The sequence below is a fragment of the Varanus komodoensis genome, unplaced genomic scaffold (assembly GCF_004798865.1).
Source record: "Varanus komodoensis strain SLA01 unplaced genomic scaffold, ASM479886v1 scaffold28, whole genome shotgun sequence".
In the NCBI taxonomy this organism is placed as follows: domain Eukaryota; kingdom Metazoa; phylum Chordata; class Lepidosauria; order Squamata; family Varanidae; genus Varanus; species Varanus komodoensis.
In genome coordinates this window covers 1,766,787-1,781,175 of record NW_025335727.1, presented here as the reverse complement: position 1 = coordinate 1,781,175, position 14,389 = coordinate 1,766,787, and the positions used below count along the sequence as shown (strand labels likewise).

The window sequence follows — 14,389 nt, the reverse complement described above, 5'->3', positions numbered from 1 at the left end:
TTGCTTCATCCTATTGGTTATGGGCATATCATGTTTGTTTGCTCCTTTTTGGGAAGCCAAGGTTGTGGCCTTCCATGAAGAAGAGCAATGCTGGAAAAAAACCCAAAAGACAGCATTTTCCAGTTTGCAGGTTTCTGTATTGATACAGTTAAATTCAAAAAGGACCTTGAGTTGTGAGATCTCTGAACAGGTAAAGAAGAAAGAAAGGAAACCCTACAAAATATATTCTGTGTGGCAAAGATGCAAAGCCTGGCTGTAAGAATAAAATGATATAAAAATACTTTAATTGTAAATTAACATGGTTTAGTGGTCAGATCTGCACCACTGCTTAGGAACACACAAAGTATTAGGTGAGGTAAATCATCTTTTCCCTTTGCGGATCTGAATCGGTTATTTCTGTCACCTTGTCTTAAAACCGTTCATCCTGCATTGCTCTTGTGCCTGCGTTCCCAACATTTTGAGCTCCACTGTCTCGTAGTTCTTCTGTGATCTCAGCAGTTTGTGTGGGCCAACCCTTTTCAAGTTCCTCTGGGGATAAAAATAAATCCTCTTTTGTAAGTATTGGTTTAAAACAGGGCTTCATAAATTTAAATGTTTCCTTTCTGCTGCTTGGAATGGGAAAGTAAATTGGATTTTGTTACTTAGCTTGCAGAGAAGAGCTCTGTTTTTGTTTTGTTCATGCTTTATATGTAGCATTTGGAGTTCAGCTGCAATCACCCGTTTCACCCGACTGGATTTTAATTAAACTTTAGGATGCATGTGCTTTCTTCTTTTTATCCCAGAGTAGGAGTTTTTGATTTTTACATTGGCGATAAAGTTGCTCTTGCTTTCTCCTTCAGCGTCAGTTTATGCTCAGTATGGTTTCTGGGACCTGTTGACTAAGATCAAGCCACCGCTTGAGAAGCACCAGTTTAGAATCTCTGCATGAAGATACTAGATTGTCTTGCCCAAGTTTCTGCATCTGAGCCTCCTCTGCGATGCAAAGAAAATGTTAGCTTTCCTTCGAAGGTGGTTGTATTGATGACACAAAGATAATGCATGTGAAGCTCTCAGAACACTGGCAAATGCTAAATGCTATCCTTCCCGCAAGTAATAGAAGGGCTATTTTCTCCTCGCCCTGAACTACATTCTGGCCCACTGATTTAGCCCTTGTACTGTACTGGTTTATGTGGGCTTTTCCTCTTCCCTTTCCTCATTGCAGCGATGTTTGTTCTCACTTGCTTTGATGAGCAGGGAAAGGGCCTCAGTCTCTGTCATGAGGTGAGCACGCCCACAGACGGGGGGGTGGGGAGGCAACTTGCTGATGGTACTTAAGCAAGGATGTCTCTAGGTGGTTGAATAGGAACTGGGATCCTACTGAAAACTCTAGCCCTGATCTCATTTTCATGCGTAACATCAGGGGATACTGAATGCATAACATACCAAATACAGGATGATGTCACAGTACTACAAGCAGCCAACGCCATGGGCCGGAGATAGAGGCAGAGGAATAAACCACACCAGGTGCTGGATATCCCTTGATGTTGCGGAGGAGGAGGAGCAGCAGAGCTCTTACTCTTACTGGACAGTTTTGCACCTGTCAAAATGTCTAGTTTTACTTTTGTGTTCAAATCCTTTTAAAACTATCAATGCAAGTCTTCCAGATCCGATTCTGATTCTTTTATCTTTGTCCTAGCTGACACTGATTAAGCCCATCTAACTTTCACAAGAGGGTTTCTATATATAGATGCTATGCTTTCTTATTTGGAGGGCCATATTTGTTCCATTTAACTAAAAAATGAAAACAGATGCTTCATTTTAAGGTGTAGGTCAGTGCCATCACAAATACTGCTGAGCTCAGTGGATAACTTTCGGCATGCTAAGCATCTTCGTTACTGCAAGCACCAGTCAGGAAGGTAGACCAATGCAGGACACGAATGTAGGCTGTCCAGTGCAATTCTGCTGAAAGCATATTGCCTCTTTGCCCATACTGGTACCATAAAGAATCTCTGCTGTCTGCTAAGAAAGAAAATTCTGCCCAGGTTTAAAAAGGGCTCCTAAGCTGAACACAGAGCCACGTGCATTCAAGGACAATTTGGAGCACAAAATAAGTTGGGTAGCTTAGCTTATTTGCCTCGTTTAGTTTTGCTTCCAGGAACCACATTCACAAAGAACTTGGCTAGGGGACTTCAAAGGGAGGAGAGCTTAGGGGAGATCAACAGTGTGGTAGGGAAATAAGATTGTTGTGCCTCTGTGCCCATTTGGGGGGCATGGGGAGGTGCCAGTTGGTGAAGTCTTGCCTCATTGCCTTCAGCTTTTTAGGCCCAGTGCGCAAACTTTCTAGTGCCAGCGTTCCTGTTTTGTGTGGTGAAGAGGCACACTCATGATTTTCCACCACCCTCATGAGAGCCCAAGGGCATAATGACGTTAGGTCAGGACTGGGCAACATGTGGCCCTCTAGGCTTCTCAGTCAGCACTTTGCACCATCCCTCACCCTTGCCCATGTTGTCTAGGGCTCATGGGAGCTGTAGGTTAAACATCTGGAGAAGCAGATGTTTGCGCTCTGTCCTGGCTCCTGCAGCCTCTCTCTTGGACAAAGATCCAGCAAAGCAGGCTGTTGAAAAAATGGCCCACCGTGTGATGTGCCTGGGGAAGGGGGCAACAATGCTCCTCCCAAAATATGAATTAGACTGCCAGCCATACAAATGTATGAACCAGATCTCAGCCATCACTAGGTCCTAATTCATCTTATTTCAGAGTTCTCTTTACACACCGTGGCTGGAAAGGCATGTAGGATAAGCCAGGGGTGTTTGGAGTGCCGAATCTCCTATCTAACCTAATGGCTGGATTCACATGACACAATTCATGCTCAAGGTTGTTAGTGAATCATGGATTGTTATGTTGCATAAACCCAACTGTTCTACATGTTTTTAACAGATCACACAGAAAACCCATGGCTGGTGGTTGAGTTGTGAACTGTAGATTGTTCTGATTAACAAAGCATTTGACTAGTTAACAAACCATGGTTAGGCTAACGCAACTCAAGAATTTATGGCCCAAAGACTACTTGCGCAAATGTTCAATCTTGAGCGTAGCTTGTTGTGTTGTGTGAACCCAGTCAATCTTACCTGTTCTGGTAACATGTTTGGACATACGGACAAGGATACAGTGAGCTTTGGGTTTAGTGTAATTGTTATTTTGTATAAAATCGTAATCTAGATGACTGGAACCCAGGAATCTACTTCACATTCTGTGGCAGTTCTGCACACAGCATTAAGTATTAAACACATGCAGCCTGCCTTGCAAAACAAGTTTGTCCTATCCATTAAGCTGCCATCCTCATCAGTTGCCCGGGGCTGTTTCCATCTCTCCATATGCCTTCCAGGTCTTCGCTAGTGGATTAGATGCAGACCAGCACTATTTCATTGGCATTTGATTGGTGCACCAGTGTATGTGCTCATGTGTTGAAGGCTGTCTTTTAGAAATGCTAATTTCGTGCTTAAAACCCAACACCATCTTGTAGCTTCCTGTCAAAAATATTGATTTTGAATAATTTAGCATGAAGGGATGTAGGGCAGTAGCCATTCTGTTGGGTTTCTTTCTAAATAAATGGAAGCTTCTCTTTTAATAAGCACATGGCATTAAATAAACTGCATCTGAGAAGGAAAATGGAAACCAAAGTGATGGTCTTAAGACCTGGCCTACACAAGGGGAAAACTGAGTTGGGAATGAGGTGGTAGACCAGGTAGAGGGGAATTAGTTACCTTCTAGCAGGAAGCTTTGAAAAGCAACATAGAACGTGGGCTGAGCCGGAACCTTTCACCCTGATGTGCTGTTATTTTTAGTTGATTTATCTGGGGAAGCATTAATTTTTTTCTCCCACCTGCATCTGAAAATTAATTGTTTCTGTGTAGGCCAAGACTAATTAGTGGTAGAACTGGAGCTGACTGGAATGCTGTTCTTGACAGAGGAAATGTCCTCAGGCTATAACAGTGCCTTAAGGACCACACCTGAGCTACTTCGCTGTCACCTCTGTTTGCTGCTGCATTTTTTGGCTCCGCAGACTGGATGGGGAACCTCCGCAGGCCAGATTGGGCTCGCAGTTCCCCATCCTTGATGCGAGTGCAGCACAAAGGGGACACAGACTCCTCATGTTGGAGCTTTGAAGGATGGGGCAGGGATAGCTCGGCCGCAGTGGCACAGGCACTAGCGCCTCAGGACAGGATCGCTGCCACATGCTCTGTATGGGGCTGTCCTTAAGGCTAGTGCAGAACGTAGCAACTTGGCTGTAGTGGGGGGGGGGGGGGCGTCCCCTTTCCGTAGGCATTGGCTTCATTTCTGCTACCTGGTTTGAGGCTACTGCAGCTTTACATAAAGTCCTGAACAACTTGGGAGTAACGTGTTTTAGAGCCTGTCTCTTTTCCCTTAGTCCCCTGGTCACTGAAGTCGCCCACTGGGGTACTCCCGGTGATCATGAGGCCAGTTTACAGTCTGGCCTTCATCTTAGTCATTCTGGGCCAGTTGATGTGAGGTGGGCACTACCCCTCCATGCCTGCTAAGCACAATTTTATTTAATTGCTTCATTCTTGAGTAAAAGGTGAAGCACAGTGTTACTGTTTAATTTGGTTTTAAAAGGTTTTATTCTTTTGTATTTTGGTTCTCCCCTTTCCTAATATTTACAGCTTAGGAATCTCTAAGATGTGGAATGGTTTACAGATTTGATAAATTAAGTGTGTGTGTGGAGGTGGTGGTCCTGCTTTTGCTACTCAAGCACTTGTCAGGGTGTACTTGGCTTTCCTTCAGTTCCTTTGCTACTGCCTCTGTAATTGGCAGAAGCTTGCTTTCTGGTGTTCACATGCCTATGGTTCTCATACCCCTAGTTATGGGCCTTCTGTTAGGCTAATGTTTCTGCCTGGCACATTTCTGCCCTTCACTTTCAACTCTTAACACTTCACGTTTCCTCTGAAGAGCCTCTTCCTTGCCTCTCTTGGTCTAGGCTCATTGCTCCTGTATCATCTGCGGCCCCCTCCCTCCCTCCCTCCCTCCCTCCCTATATCGCTGGCCTTTTGGTTGGCCAGGTGCACTCCTACCTCTAGAGTCCGAGTGGCACGGAAAGCACAGTGGGTGCTGCTCACATCCTGAAGGGTGCTTGAAGCAGCAACTGCCTTTCGCAAAAGGTGCTTTCCTTGGGATGCGAGGCGATGCTGCCTGAGACCTGCCCACTGCAGTGGTGAGAGGGCTTGCTTCCCCCTGGGCCTGCCCCTCGAATTGCTGTCCACAGTGTTTGACTTGCAGCCACTGCTGTCTTGAGGGCCCCTCCCAGAAATGAGACTCTGCCCCAGTCCCTGTTTTACCACTTTGTGGATCTTGTCCTCTTCCTAAAGAGCCCCAGGGGTTCTCCACACTGGCTGGTAGGGGTATGTGTGTGTGTGTGTGTGTGTGTGTGTGTGTGTTTTCTTTTGTTATAAATGCAACAGCCCTGCAGAGTTGGGCTTGGTGACTGTCCTGAGTTTTCCCAGGGAGCCTCATGGGTGAGTGCGGATGTGAACTCGGGTGCCTTTGCTCCAGCTTTTGCAAGCCACAACATGGCTGTCCACGCCTACTCCATTACTAGCCCTTCTCTTCTAATAGCCAAATGATAAAATAGTATAGGGCAGGGGTGAGGAGGCTGTGGCTTTCCAGATTTTGTTAGACTTCAGCCGCCATTATCCCTGACCATTGGCTTGGTAGCTAGAGCTGATGCGAGTTGGAGTGCTTTGACAGCCTAGGTTCTCCACTTATTGGAGGGGCAAAATACCTCAAAGGTGTACAGAAAGAAATGTTTTTAGACCTTGAATGTAAATGTTTTTAGACTCAAGAATTCCTTTCTTCTTAGGAATTCTTGAGTTAGTTCTGTATTACATGTTATCATACTATAACTATGTAGTTACGAACACTTTTGGTGATGGATATTCTTGTTTCCTTGTCAGGTGGACCTTTTCAAAAAGACCCTCTTGTTAATTCCGATCCATCTGGAAGTTCACTGGTCCCTAATTACTGTGAATCTCCCTAACCGAATTATTTCATTTTATGACTCTCAAGGCATTCATTTTAAGTTCTGTGTTGAGGTAAGCTATTCTAATAAAACGTCTGTCTTTCCTAAAACAAGACTTGAGGCTTTGTCCCCTCCTTTCTTAGGGCTCTGATCATTTTCAGTAATAGTTTGGTTATCCTAAGTTACATGTTTCTGGTCCTCTTTGCGAAAAGGAGAGTGCATTAGGTTTGCTGGTGTGGAAACTTGCCACAATTTTGACTAGAATTTCTGTGAATTAGACTGCAGCGAGGCATTCCAGGATCCTAGGCCAGGAACTTTACAGCTGGAGTTTCCATGTCCCACAGCTTGCCTTTAAGACAGGACACTTGCTTCTTTGGCCTTCTTACCAGCCCATCAGCAACTGCTAACCCCAACTTTATATCATTAAACTCTGATTTTTTTGTCCTACCGCACATTTTGTATGATCAGTGCAATCAGTTTTTCCACTTCCTTAGCCCCTGTGTTTCAGCCATAGCCCAGAAATAGTTTGCTTTTCTTCCCTCAGCCATCACCAAACTTGTCCTAATTCATGCCCCACATCCTTACCTTATCCAAACCATACTCCTCTAAAAGCACCCATTCTCTCTATTTTTTGTAATTCCATCCTCTATGTCTCTCAAGCATTCTGAGCCTTCTGTCTGTCCCACATGGATCTCTTCCTTTCTGTAAAAACCTTGGAGCAGTGTGTTAGGTGGCTTGTTTGATTTTTGTCTTTGCGTCAGTGCCATCAGATAGACCACAGTGAGAGCTGCCGTGTTTCCTGAAAATAAGACACTGTCTTAATTTTTTTTTTGACTCACAAAAACGCACTAGGTCTTATTTTTTATTTTATTTTTAAATGTGTACAACAATCCACACTTATGCATGTACAACAGCATGAATACAAGTACATTTGGTATCACTCCGCCTGTGACAGGAGCCGGCGCTATAGGGGAAGCATCGGCTTGTGTGGCTCCGCTCCCTCCGCATGGAGCGCAGGGAGCAGAGCTGCATAAGCGTGTTTCCTCCACACAGTGCATTAAGTTAAAGTTCAGTTAAAAAATAAAGTTTAAAAAGGCTCTTTATGTTCCCCACTGGCCCTGGGAATAAACACAGCTAGGTCTTATTTTCGGGGTAGGTCATATATTTTAGCAAGTACCAAAAATAGTACTAGGTCTTATTTTCGGAATAGGTCTTGTTTTCGGGGAAACATGGTAGTGACTTGTTTGGGGCCTGCTGAACGTGCTTCATAAATTTCATTATGAAAGGAGAGACTTCATAAATAAGTCTCCTGTTCAAGTCAGGGCCATTGAGGGAATCAATTCCCAGGTTTCCCCAGTCCAAGCCAAATACTCTTTCTAGTCCACCCCGTGGCTCTGGTTAGGTATCGTTGGCAGGGGAGCACTTAGTTAAATTTTCATAGAAGAATACTAACAGATTCAATTCTTATTTTCCCTTTCCTACCTCGCTTTGTAAAGAACATACGGAAATACTTGCTGACAGAAGCTAGAGAGAAAAATCATCCCGATTTCCTTCAGGGTTGGCAGACTGCTGTTACAAAGGTAGGAGCCCTTGGTCTCTTTTTAATTCTGTTTTACAAACATACCAGTATAAAAACATTAGAGTAGAACTTCATCTCTCCATGCTGACTTCCAGCTATCCCCCCTCCCCCAGAAAGCGCCGGGAGCTTTTGAGGCACCTGATACCTGTGTAAAGAGCTTGTGGTAAATTCCTGGGGAAGCCGTGGGGCTGCGGTGGGTAGGCTGGGCACCAGCTCTGCTCGTTGGCGGCAGTGCAGTGACGCCTCCTGTGTCCACACGCAAACGTGCAGTGACGGGCCTGGTTTCCCAGGAGTTCAGCTGTTATGGAGCTGTCGCTGTGGCCGTTACTCGTAAGCCTGAGGACCATTCCAGAGCCATGCACAGAAAGCAGAGTAGACGTCAAGAAGCATCACCTGGATCACCTGGAGGGTGTTCAAGGACAGGCTGGACAGGCACATGGTGGGCATGTCGTGAGCGGAGCTGGCTGGAGCCGGGGGGCAGACTAGATGGCCCGGGAGGCCCCTTCCGCCCCGCTCTGTGTCTGTGTCTCTATTCTTCCATAAATGTGTGTCCTTGCTGGTCCTCTCTCCTTGTGTGCTTTAGAGGTACTAAAGACGCTGTCCTATGCATGTTTAGACAAAAAGTCCCACAACTCCTAGAATTCTGCGGCCCATCTTGGCTGGCCCCAGAATGCTGGGAGTTGTAGAAGGCTTTTTGTCAGGCTGACTTAGCATGAGGTTGCAGCCTAAATGGGTTCATAAATCATTTTCTGAATGCCCGCAGCTTAATTCTTCTTGTTTGGTCAGTCTTGGGACCAGTTTTATTTTTGATGTGAAAGTACATTTGATAGCTTCCATGAGATACAAGTTTCCAAATGCAAATGGTACTTGCAAAATAGTGGGTAATGGAAATTCTTTTTTCCCCCTTTCTTTTTCTCCTTTCTAGGAAAGGATTGAACTGTCTTGGTCCTTTTAACATACATGCACGGTGATTCATGAGCCTTTATATGACGTAAACATTGTGCTGAGAGAGAGATAGAGTGTCTTGTCCTGCCCCCAAGTGCCACAGTCAGAGTGAAGTAGGAATCAGCTGGTCTAGCGCTTGATTCATTATGGCCTAACTCCCATGGAACTGGGTTCACCAGCGTGACTGCCTGGGGGATGCTGGGATGTCCGTAGGGTTCCGTGTTGGGGAAGGCTGGTGTACAAGACAACCAGACAACCAGTAGATGTTTATTTCATTGGGAAAGCTGCAGGCGCTACATCGAAGGGATGGCTTCCCCTGTAGAGTTGTCAAAAGAACTGCCACACTGCACCAGTGCAGCAGGTGCTTACAGCTAAACATAGTCCGGCAGTAATAAAAGAGAACAACTTGTGTGAAGTGCAAACAAGGAAATTTGTGACTTGCATAACCATATCCTGTAATAGCTTTGAAGATATAAAATGGGCCATTGAACATTAGACAGTTTCCCTGTGGCTTCCCGCTCACAATGAATTGTCTTGGAGGTTTATTGTTATACAAGCGTGATCTGCTATTTCTCTTCTCCTACCCACTTGATAAGTGTGTAGCCCTAGCAGGGAGAAGGAGGGTAGTGTGAGGTCTGGGCGATAACTCATCCTTAGAAATGCCTGGCGACTTTTACGCTGGCAGAAACTGGAAGATAAAACCAGTGGGCTTAGAGGCGACGTGGGTCTGTTGGTGCCCCTCTTTGTCTTTCTGTGCCCCCGTGCCAGAACATTTCGGGCCAACCCTTTCACTTTTTTTCAAGTATACATTGAAAAATAAACGGAGTTCATTTGATTTCAGTCCTCCACATTTATAAACGTTGGCTCTAAAAATTATAATATGCAAAAATTTTGGAGAGAATTGGCTAACATCAAGGCAAATGTGGGCATTTTGCTGATCTCCTCCTGCTGAGAATCAGTTCCCTGCCTTGCCAGGTTCTTTGAATCCCATGACAGACTGGGAGTGATGTTGGGATTCTGGCATATGCCACTTCAGCACCAAATCAGGGTGTTTTCTTCTGCCACTCACAAAACACTGTTTGGGGGTCACTGTGGACATTTGGGGTGGGTGGCAGGAGGAAGAAAGGGCAGCTGGTCCTGGCTCAGCCCTTGGAGGGGCCTTGAGTGCGGCCCAGTGGAAAGGCTACTGATGGGGAATTTTCTGCCAAGCCGGGCTGTCAAGTGGTGCCATCGCTGCCCTTGCTGGAGAACCGAAATTGGCTGCAGGTGCTTGAGGAGCCTTAATCGGGTTGCAGACTGAGACTTAGCAGAAGAAACAGCCTCCGAGCTGCTCGTAGGAGCTAGCGCTCCCGATGGCGCGCCATCTCCACAGCCGCCCTTCAGTCTGACAAGTGTGATGGAGTGGCTATTGAAAGTGTGCATTGTTCACTCGGCGGCCAGCATTTCTCTTTTCTTCCCAGCACGGCTGCCTGGAACACTTGTGGCAGTTGAGCTGGAGATTAAGTTGGTGCTGATGAGGTTTTTGTTGGTCTCTCGGGCACTTGCTGCAGGCTTCAGGGGTTCTTGCCAAGGAGGAGGTAAACACTGGCTTCTCTGAGGAACCTGTGCTCGGACCGGTGGTTTTGACCTTGCTCATAATGATCTGGGCTTGGGCTGAACAGTGAGGTGTCCAAGTTTGCTAACAACACCAAATTACTAAGGGTGACTAAAGCAAATAGTGGCAGCAAAGAGGTCCAAGGGGATCCTCCCAGACTGGAGGAATGAGCATTAAAATGGCAGGTGCAGTTCACTGTAAGTGTGAAAAATGATGTCCAAAGGGGCAGACATTCCTGATTTCGTTTACATGTTGATGGGGGCCGAGCTGGTCATGGCTGACCGTGACAGGGATCCTGGGACTGTTGACTCAGTACATGGCTGTTATGATGAAACATATCCCAGATTGGGCCGTATTGGCAGAAAAGGGCCACTAAAATGTTCAGGGGGATGAGAAATGCTTACAGCATCTGGGAATGTTTTGCTTCTCAGAGAGAACGAGAGGGGAGATAATAAAGGGGTATGCATCTGGGTGTGGTGTGGAGAAAAATGGATAGTCATGTTTCTCTCGCCCTAATAGTCCTAGAAACCATGAAGACGAACAGTGGGAGTGCTGGGATGGATAAATAGTGGTGCATAGCTAAACTATGGAATGCATTCCTGCAGGATGTAGTGATGGCCAGCAATCTGGATGGCTTTAAAGGTGGGTACAATAAATGCTGAGGGGACAAGGCTAGTAGCTGCTGCTGGTCATGGTGGCTATATATCGTCTCCACTCTAGCAGGCTCCTCTGTACCAGTTAAGGGGCAAAAGAGGCAGGGAGGGGCTGTTCCTCTCACGTCCGGCTTGTCAGCTTTGTACGTGCATCTAGTTGGCTGCTGAGGGAACAGAATGTTAGCCTGGAAAGACCTGCAGCTCCTGTAATTTCCTGAGCGGGATGGTGTCTCTTGAACAAAATGGAATCACCCGGCCCTTCCTAGTAAACAACAGTTGCTATCATAGGAATGATTGGCTAGCAAGCCAAAGGAACTACCCCTTTGGATGCCTTTGTGGCTTTCTGAATCTGATAAGGCAGTGAGCAGCAGCAATCTGTATTCCTTGCGACACCACCGAGAAACACATTTTCTGAGCTGGCACGTTTGGCTCGTGTGCGTGCATGCACTTCTGTGTGGGCGCAAAATAAATCGTTCTTGTGCAAAGCAGATAGCCGTCTTCAAATATTTACTTTAAATAATTGAGAAGAAACTATCCTGCCGAGGTCATTAAAAATCTGGTATTCGGTTGGGAGATGTAATTTGTGTCCTGTTATAAAATATGTATTTGTGTTAAATTACTTGGCCTCATTCAAACAAGGATCTGAGCAGCCCTTTGAATACAGAGCCCTTGCGGTATGCTGTGTGACTTGACCCAGTCTGTCATGATGGTTTTCAGCTCGGGTGACTTCAGAGGAACAGTTTCCTCGAAAATGAGCTGCTTAATCCTGCTGCAGTCTGTTCTTTGTTAAACAGCTTCGCTCTCCACTTTCCAAGTGAAATTTAAAATGTTTTGCCTTGGAAATGGTGACTGGATCTCTAGTCCAGAGGTGGGTGCGCACTTCACCCCAAGGCCCTAGTCTGCAGTGGCCGCTCCGTGACCACCCCTCTGCATTCCTCTGCTATCCCAGGAGCAGGACCACCACACCTGTGCCTTTCATAAGCAGCCGCCTAGGAAGGCCTCGGCAGTTATAGGTGGCCTATAAACATGTGTGGAAATAAACAAACAAACGTTTGGGCTGTTCTCGCCCCACATTTTTCCTAGGACTGTTCCTCTAGATGGGAATTGAGCAGTGAGAACCCAGATAGGTCATCTAGAAAAGCAGCTTTTGGGTACCCTTGTTGATTACTGCCAGATCACCTGGGAAATGCATTAAGTCTCTTCTAAGAGGTTATCTCTTGAACAGGCTTCACACAAATGCTGCTTGCAGGGGAAGGTGGGTGTCGGAACCCTTTGTAAATCTCTGCATGGTAGAGCTGTGATTCAAAATCTTTTGTACTGCCCAAGTTCTCTGGATTGTTCACAAACAGAAATTATAGCCATGATGTATAACATACCAAATAAAATAGAATAAAGATAGATCTCATGATGTTTCGGATTTCAACTCCCAGAAGCCCCTGCCTGATTAGGGATGCTCGGACTGAGTGCCTACCTTCCACCCACCACTGAAATAGAACATCGACTTCACAACCTTAAACCAGTTGCAGTAGTAGAGCAAGCCAAATGGTTTCTGAATCGTCTGTCAGGGTATTCTCTGGTCTGACTGGCAGCAGCTGTCCAGGCTTCAGCACTTGAGTGGGCAAGTGCAGAGGGTTGGGTGGGCTGCATCGGCCACTCCAGAACCCGGCAAGGGCCGCACCACTCCTTGCTGCCGGCAGGAATGCTGGAAAAGTCGTGATTCTGCTGGGAAACTGGGACGTAGGGCATGCTCACCTTGCTTCCCGGCAGAATCGGGCCTCTTGGAGCAAGCCAAGCAGCTGTGTGGTGGGCTGTCAGGGATCCTGCTCTGGAGAGGAACAAACAGGGCTCGTGATCCTGACCAAATTGCCAGGAGTTGTATTCGGGGGTGGGGGGCGCACTTATGCCCAGGGGTCCCAGGGCCCAAGCAGGGAAATTCACATCACTGGCAACCTGAGAAACTTTTAACAAGAGAACCAAGACTGGACCATGCCCCTTCATCCCTGAGCTGTGGGTGAATGGTGTCGGCATGGCTCTGGGTTGACCTTCCCCAGCATGGCCCCCTCCAGTTGCTTCACACTCTGACTCCTATCAGTCCCAGCTAGCATGGCCAGTGGTCAGAATTCCTGGGAGCTGTGATCCAGAGCACCTGCAGGGCACCTGGCTGGGGACACCTCCGCTGTTGCCCTGCCCTAGCGACTCGGGAGGGCGTCAGTTGGTGGCTCTTCTCCAGCATTTGTCCTCTGAGGCACTGGCATCCCCATGCTGGGTGTGGTTTGCGGAAATGAGGAATGACAGAAAGCGGATCTCCCCGCCTCTGCCCAGGCAAGCATTTCCAGTGTATGCCTGTGTTAAACTGTGTTCTGTTTAATTCCTTCTAGTGCATTCCACAACAGAAAAATGACAGTGACTGTGGAGTATTTGTGCTCCAGGTAAGGACGCAACTTAGAAAAAGAAGCTGACTCTCTTCCTTTTTAGAATCTGCTTGCTATATTTTCTCGTGCTGTTTCCTAAGACTTACTCCCTCGCTCTCTCCATATTTTCCCACAGTACTGCAAGTGCCTCGCCTTAGACCAGCCTTTTCAGTTCTCCCAGGAAGACATGCCTAGAGTGCGAAAAAGGATTTACAAGGAGCTCTGTGAATGCCGGCTAATAGACTAATACAAACGGGGGAGGAGGAAGAGGAGGAGGAGGAGGAAGACGAAGAAGAGCTACTGCTTTTGGCATTTTTGAAGAGCCCCAGCTGGTATTTGTGTACTTGAATTTTCTGAAAAACTTCCGTGAATTTCAAACAAGTCTTGGTGGAGCGGTGTGGCCAACATAATTACCTCAAACTTTTTTCTGACATGCTCCTTATCCCATGGACCTGCCACAAAATATTCCCGATGTCAGTTGTTTTTTTTTTCTAATGTTCTTTCCTGTATTTAATATTTATTATCTAACGCATGTGCATAGGCAAAGCATGCGACTAAAAGAGAGAAGTATAAAACTGTAGAATTGGTGCACCTTTGAACCGTAGCTAGAAATGACAAGAATAATACAGGTTAAACTTTTTGTCTGAAAACATAAAATGTGCATGATCCATTTTTTTCTGATGCAATAATGTTTTGAATGTACAAAGAAACCCAATGCCATAATGAGAGAAGCTAGAAGCCCTTTTTCTGAAAACCAGACTAGTTCTTCCTCCCTGCTCTTTTGTTCCCAGGTCCCATTAAATTTGGAAGAAAGATGTGTTGGAAACTGCCCAGTATATTTAGTTTGTGGAAATCCATTCGAGTCGGTTGTTGCATTTTTTTTTAAAAGCTACTAGATTGCCATCTTCCTACAATTCAGAAGCAATCCCTTGTACAAGAGACTCTTTAGTGCTAATAAAACATGGAGATGCTCATTTGATTTGGTGGTGTTGCTCATAGGTTTGCTCTGGAAACTTCTTGTAGTCCTGTTCTCCGCGTGATTCGTAGGCCATCCAGGTCCACCGGAGACCCTCTGCCTTCTTCTGCTTCCTCTGGCCCCCTTTTCTTCCTTTTATGCTTGTGTGTTGCCAGTCAGTGCCCAGGTGCAGCATTTTTGGTTGGATGTGCAGAGCATCGTACATTTGGTTTTGCCAA

The 14,389-nt window shown here is 46.3% G+C and overlaps 1 protein-coding gene across 4 annotated transcripts in view; it reads left to right on the top strand.

Moving 5' to 3' along the window:
- SENP5 (SUMO specific peptidase 5) overlaps nucleotides 1-14,174 on the top strand; it is a 41,593-nt gene extending 27,419 nt beyond the window's left edge. Inside the window, exons 7-10 of one of the 4 annotated variants that reach the window (XM_044434420.1) lie at nucleotides 5,949-6,086; nucleotides 7,510-7,593; nucleotides 13,163-13,213; nucleotides 13,332-14,174. In XM_044434420.1, the coding sequence (XP_044290355.1) occupies nucleotides 5,949-6,086; nucleotides 7,510-7,593; nucleotides 13,163-13,213; nucleotides 13,332-13,442 (384 nt within the window). In that variant the 3' untranslated portion in view covers nucleotides 13,443-14,174. Of the gene's footprint in view, nucleotides 1-5,948; nucleotides 6,122-7,509; nucleotides 7,594-13,162; nucleotides 13,214-13,331 lie in introns of those variants that run through there. The other 3 variants (XM_044434421.1, XR_006415136.1, XM_044434423.1) reach the window with 3 other exon arrangements.
- The last annotated feature ends 215 nt before the right edge of the window (nucleotides 14,175-14,389 follow it).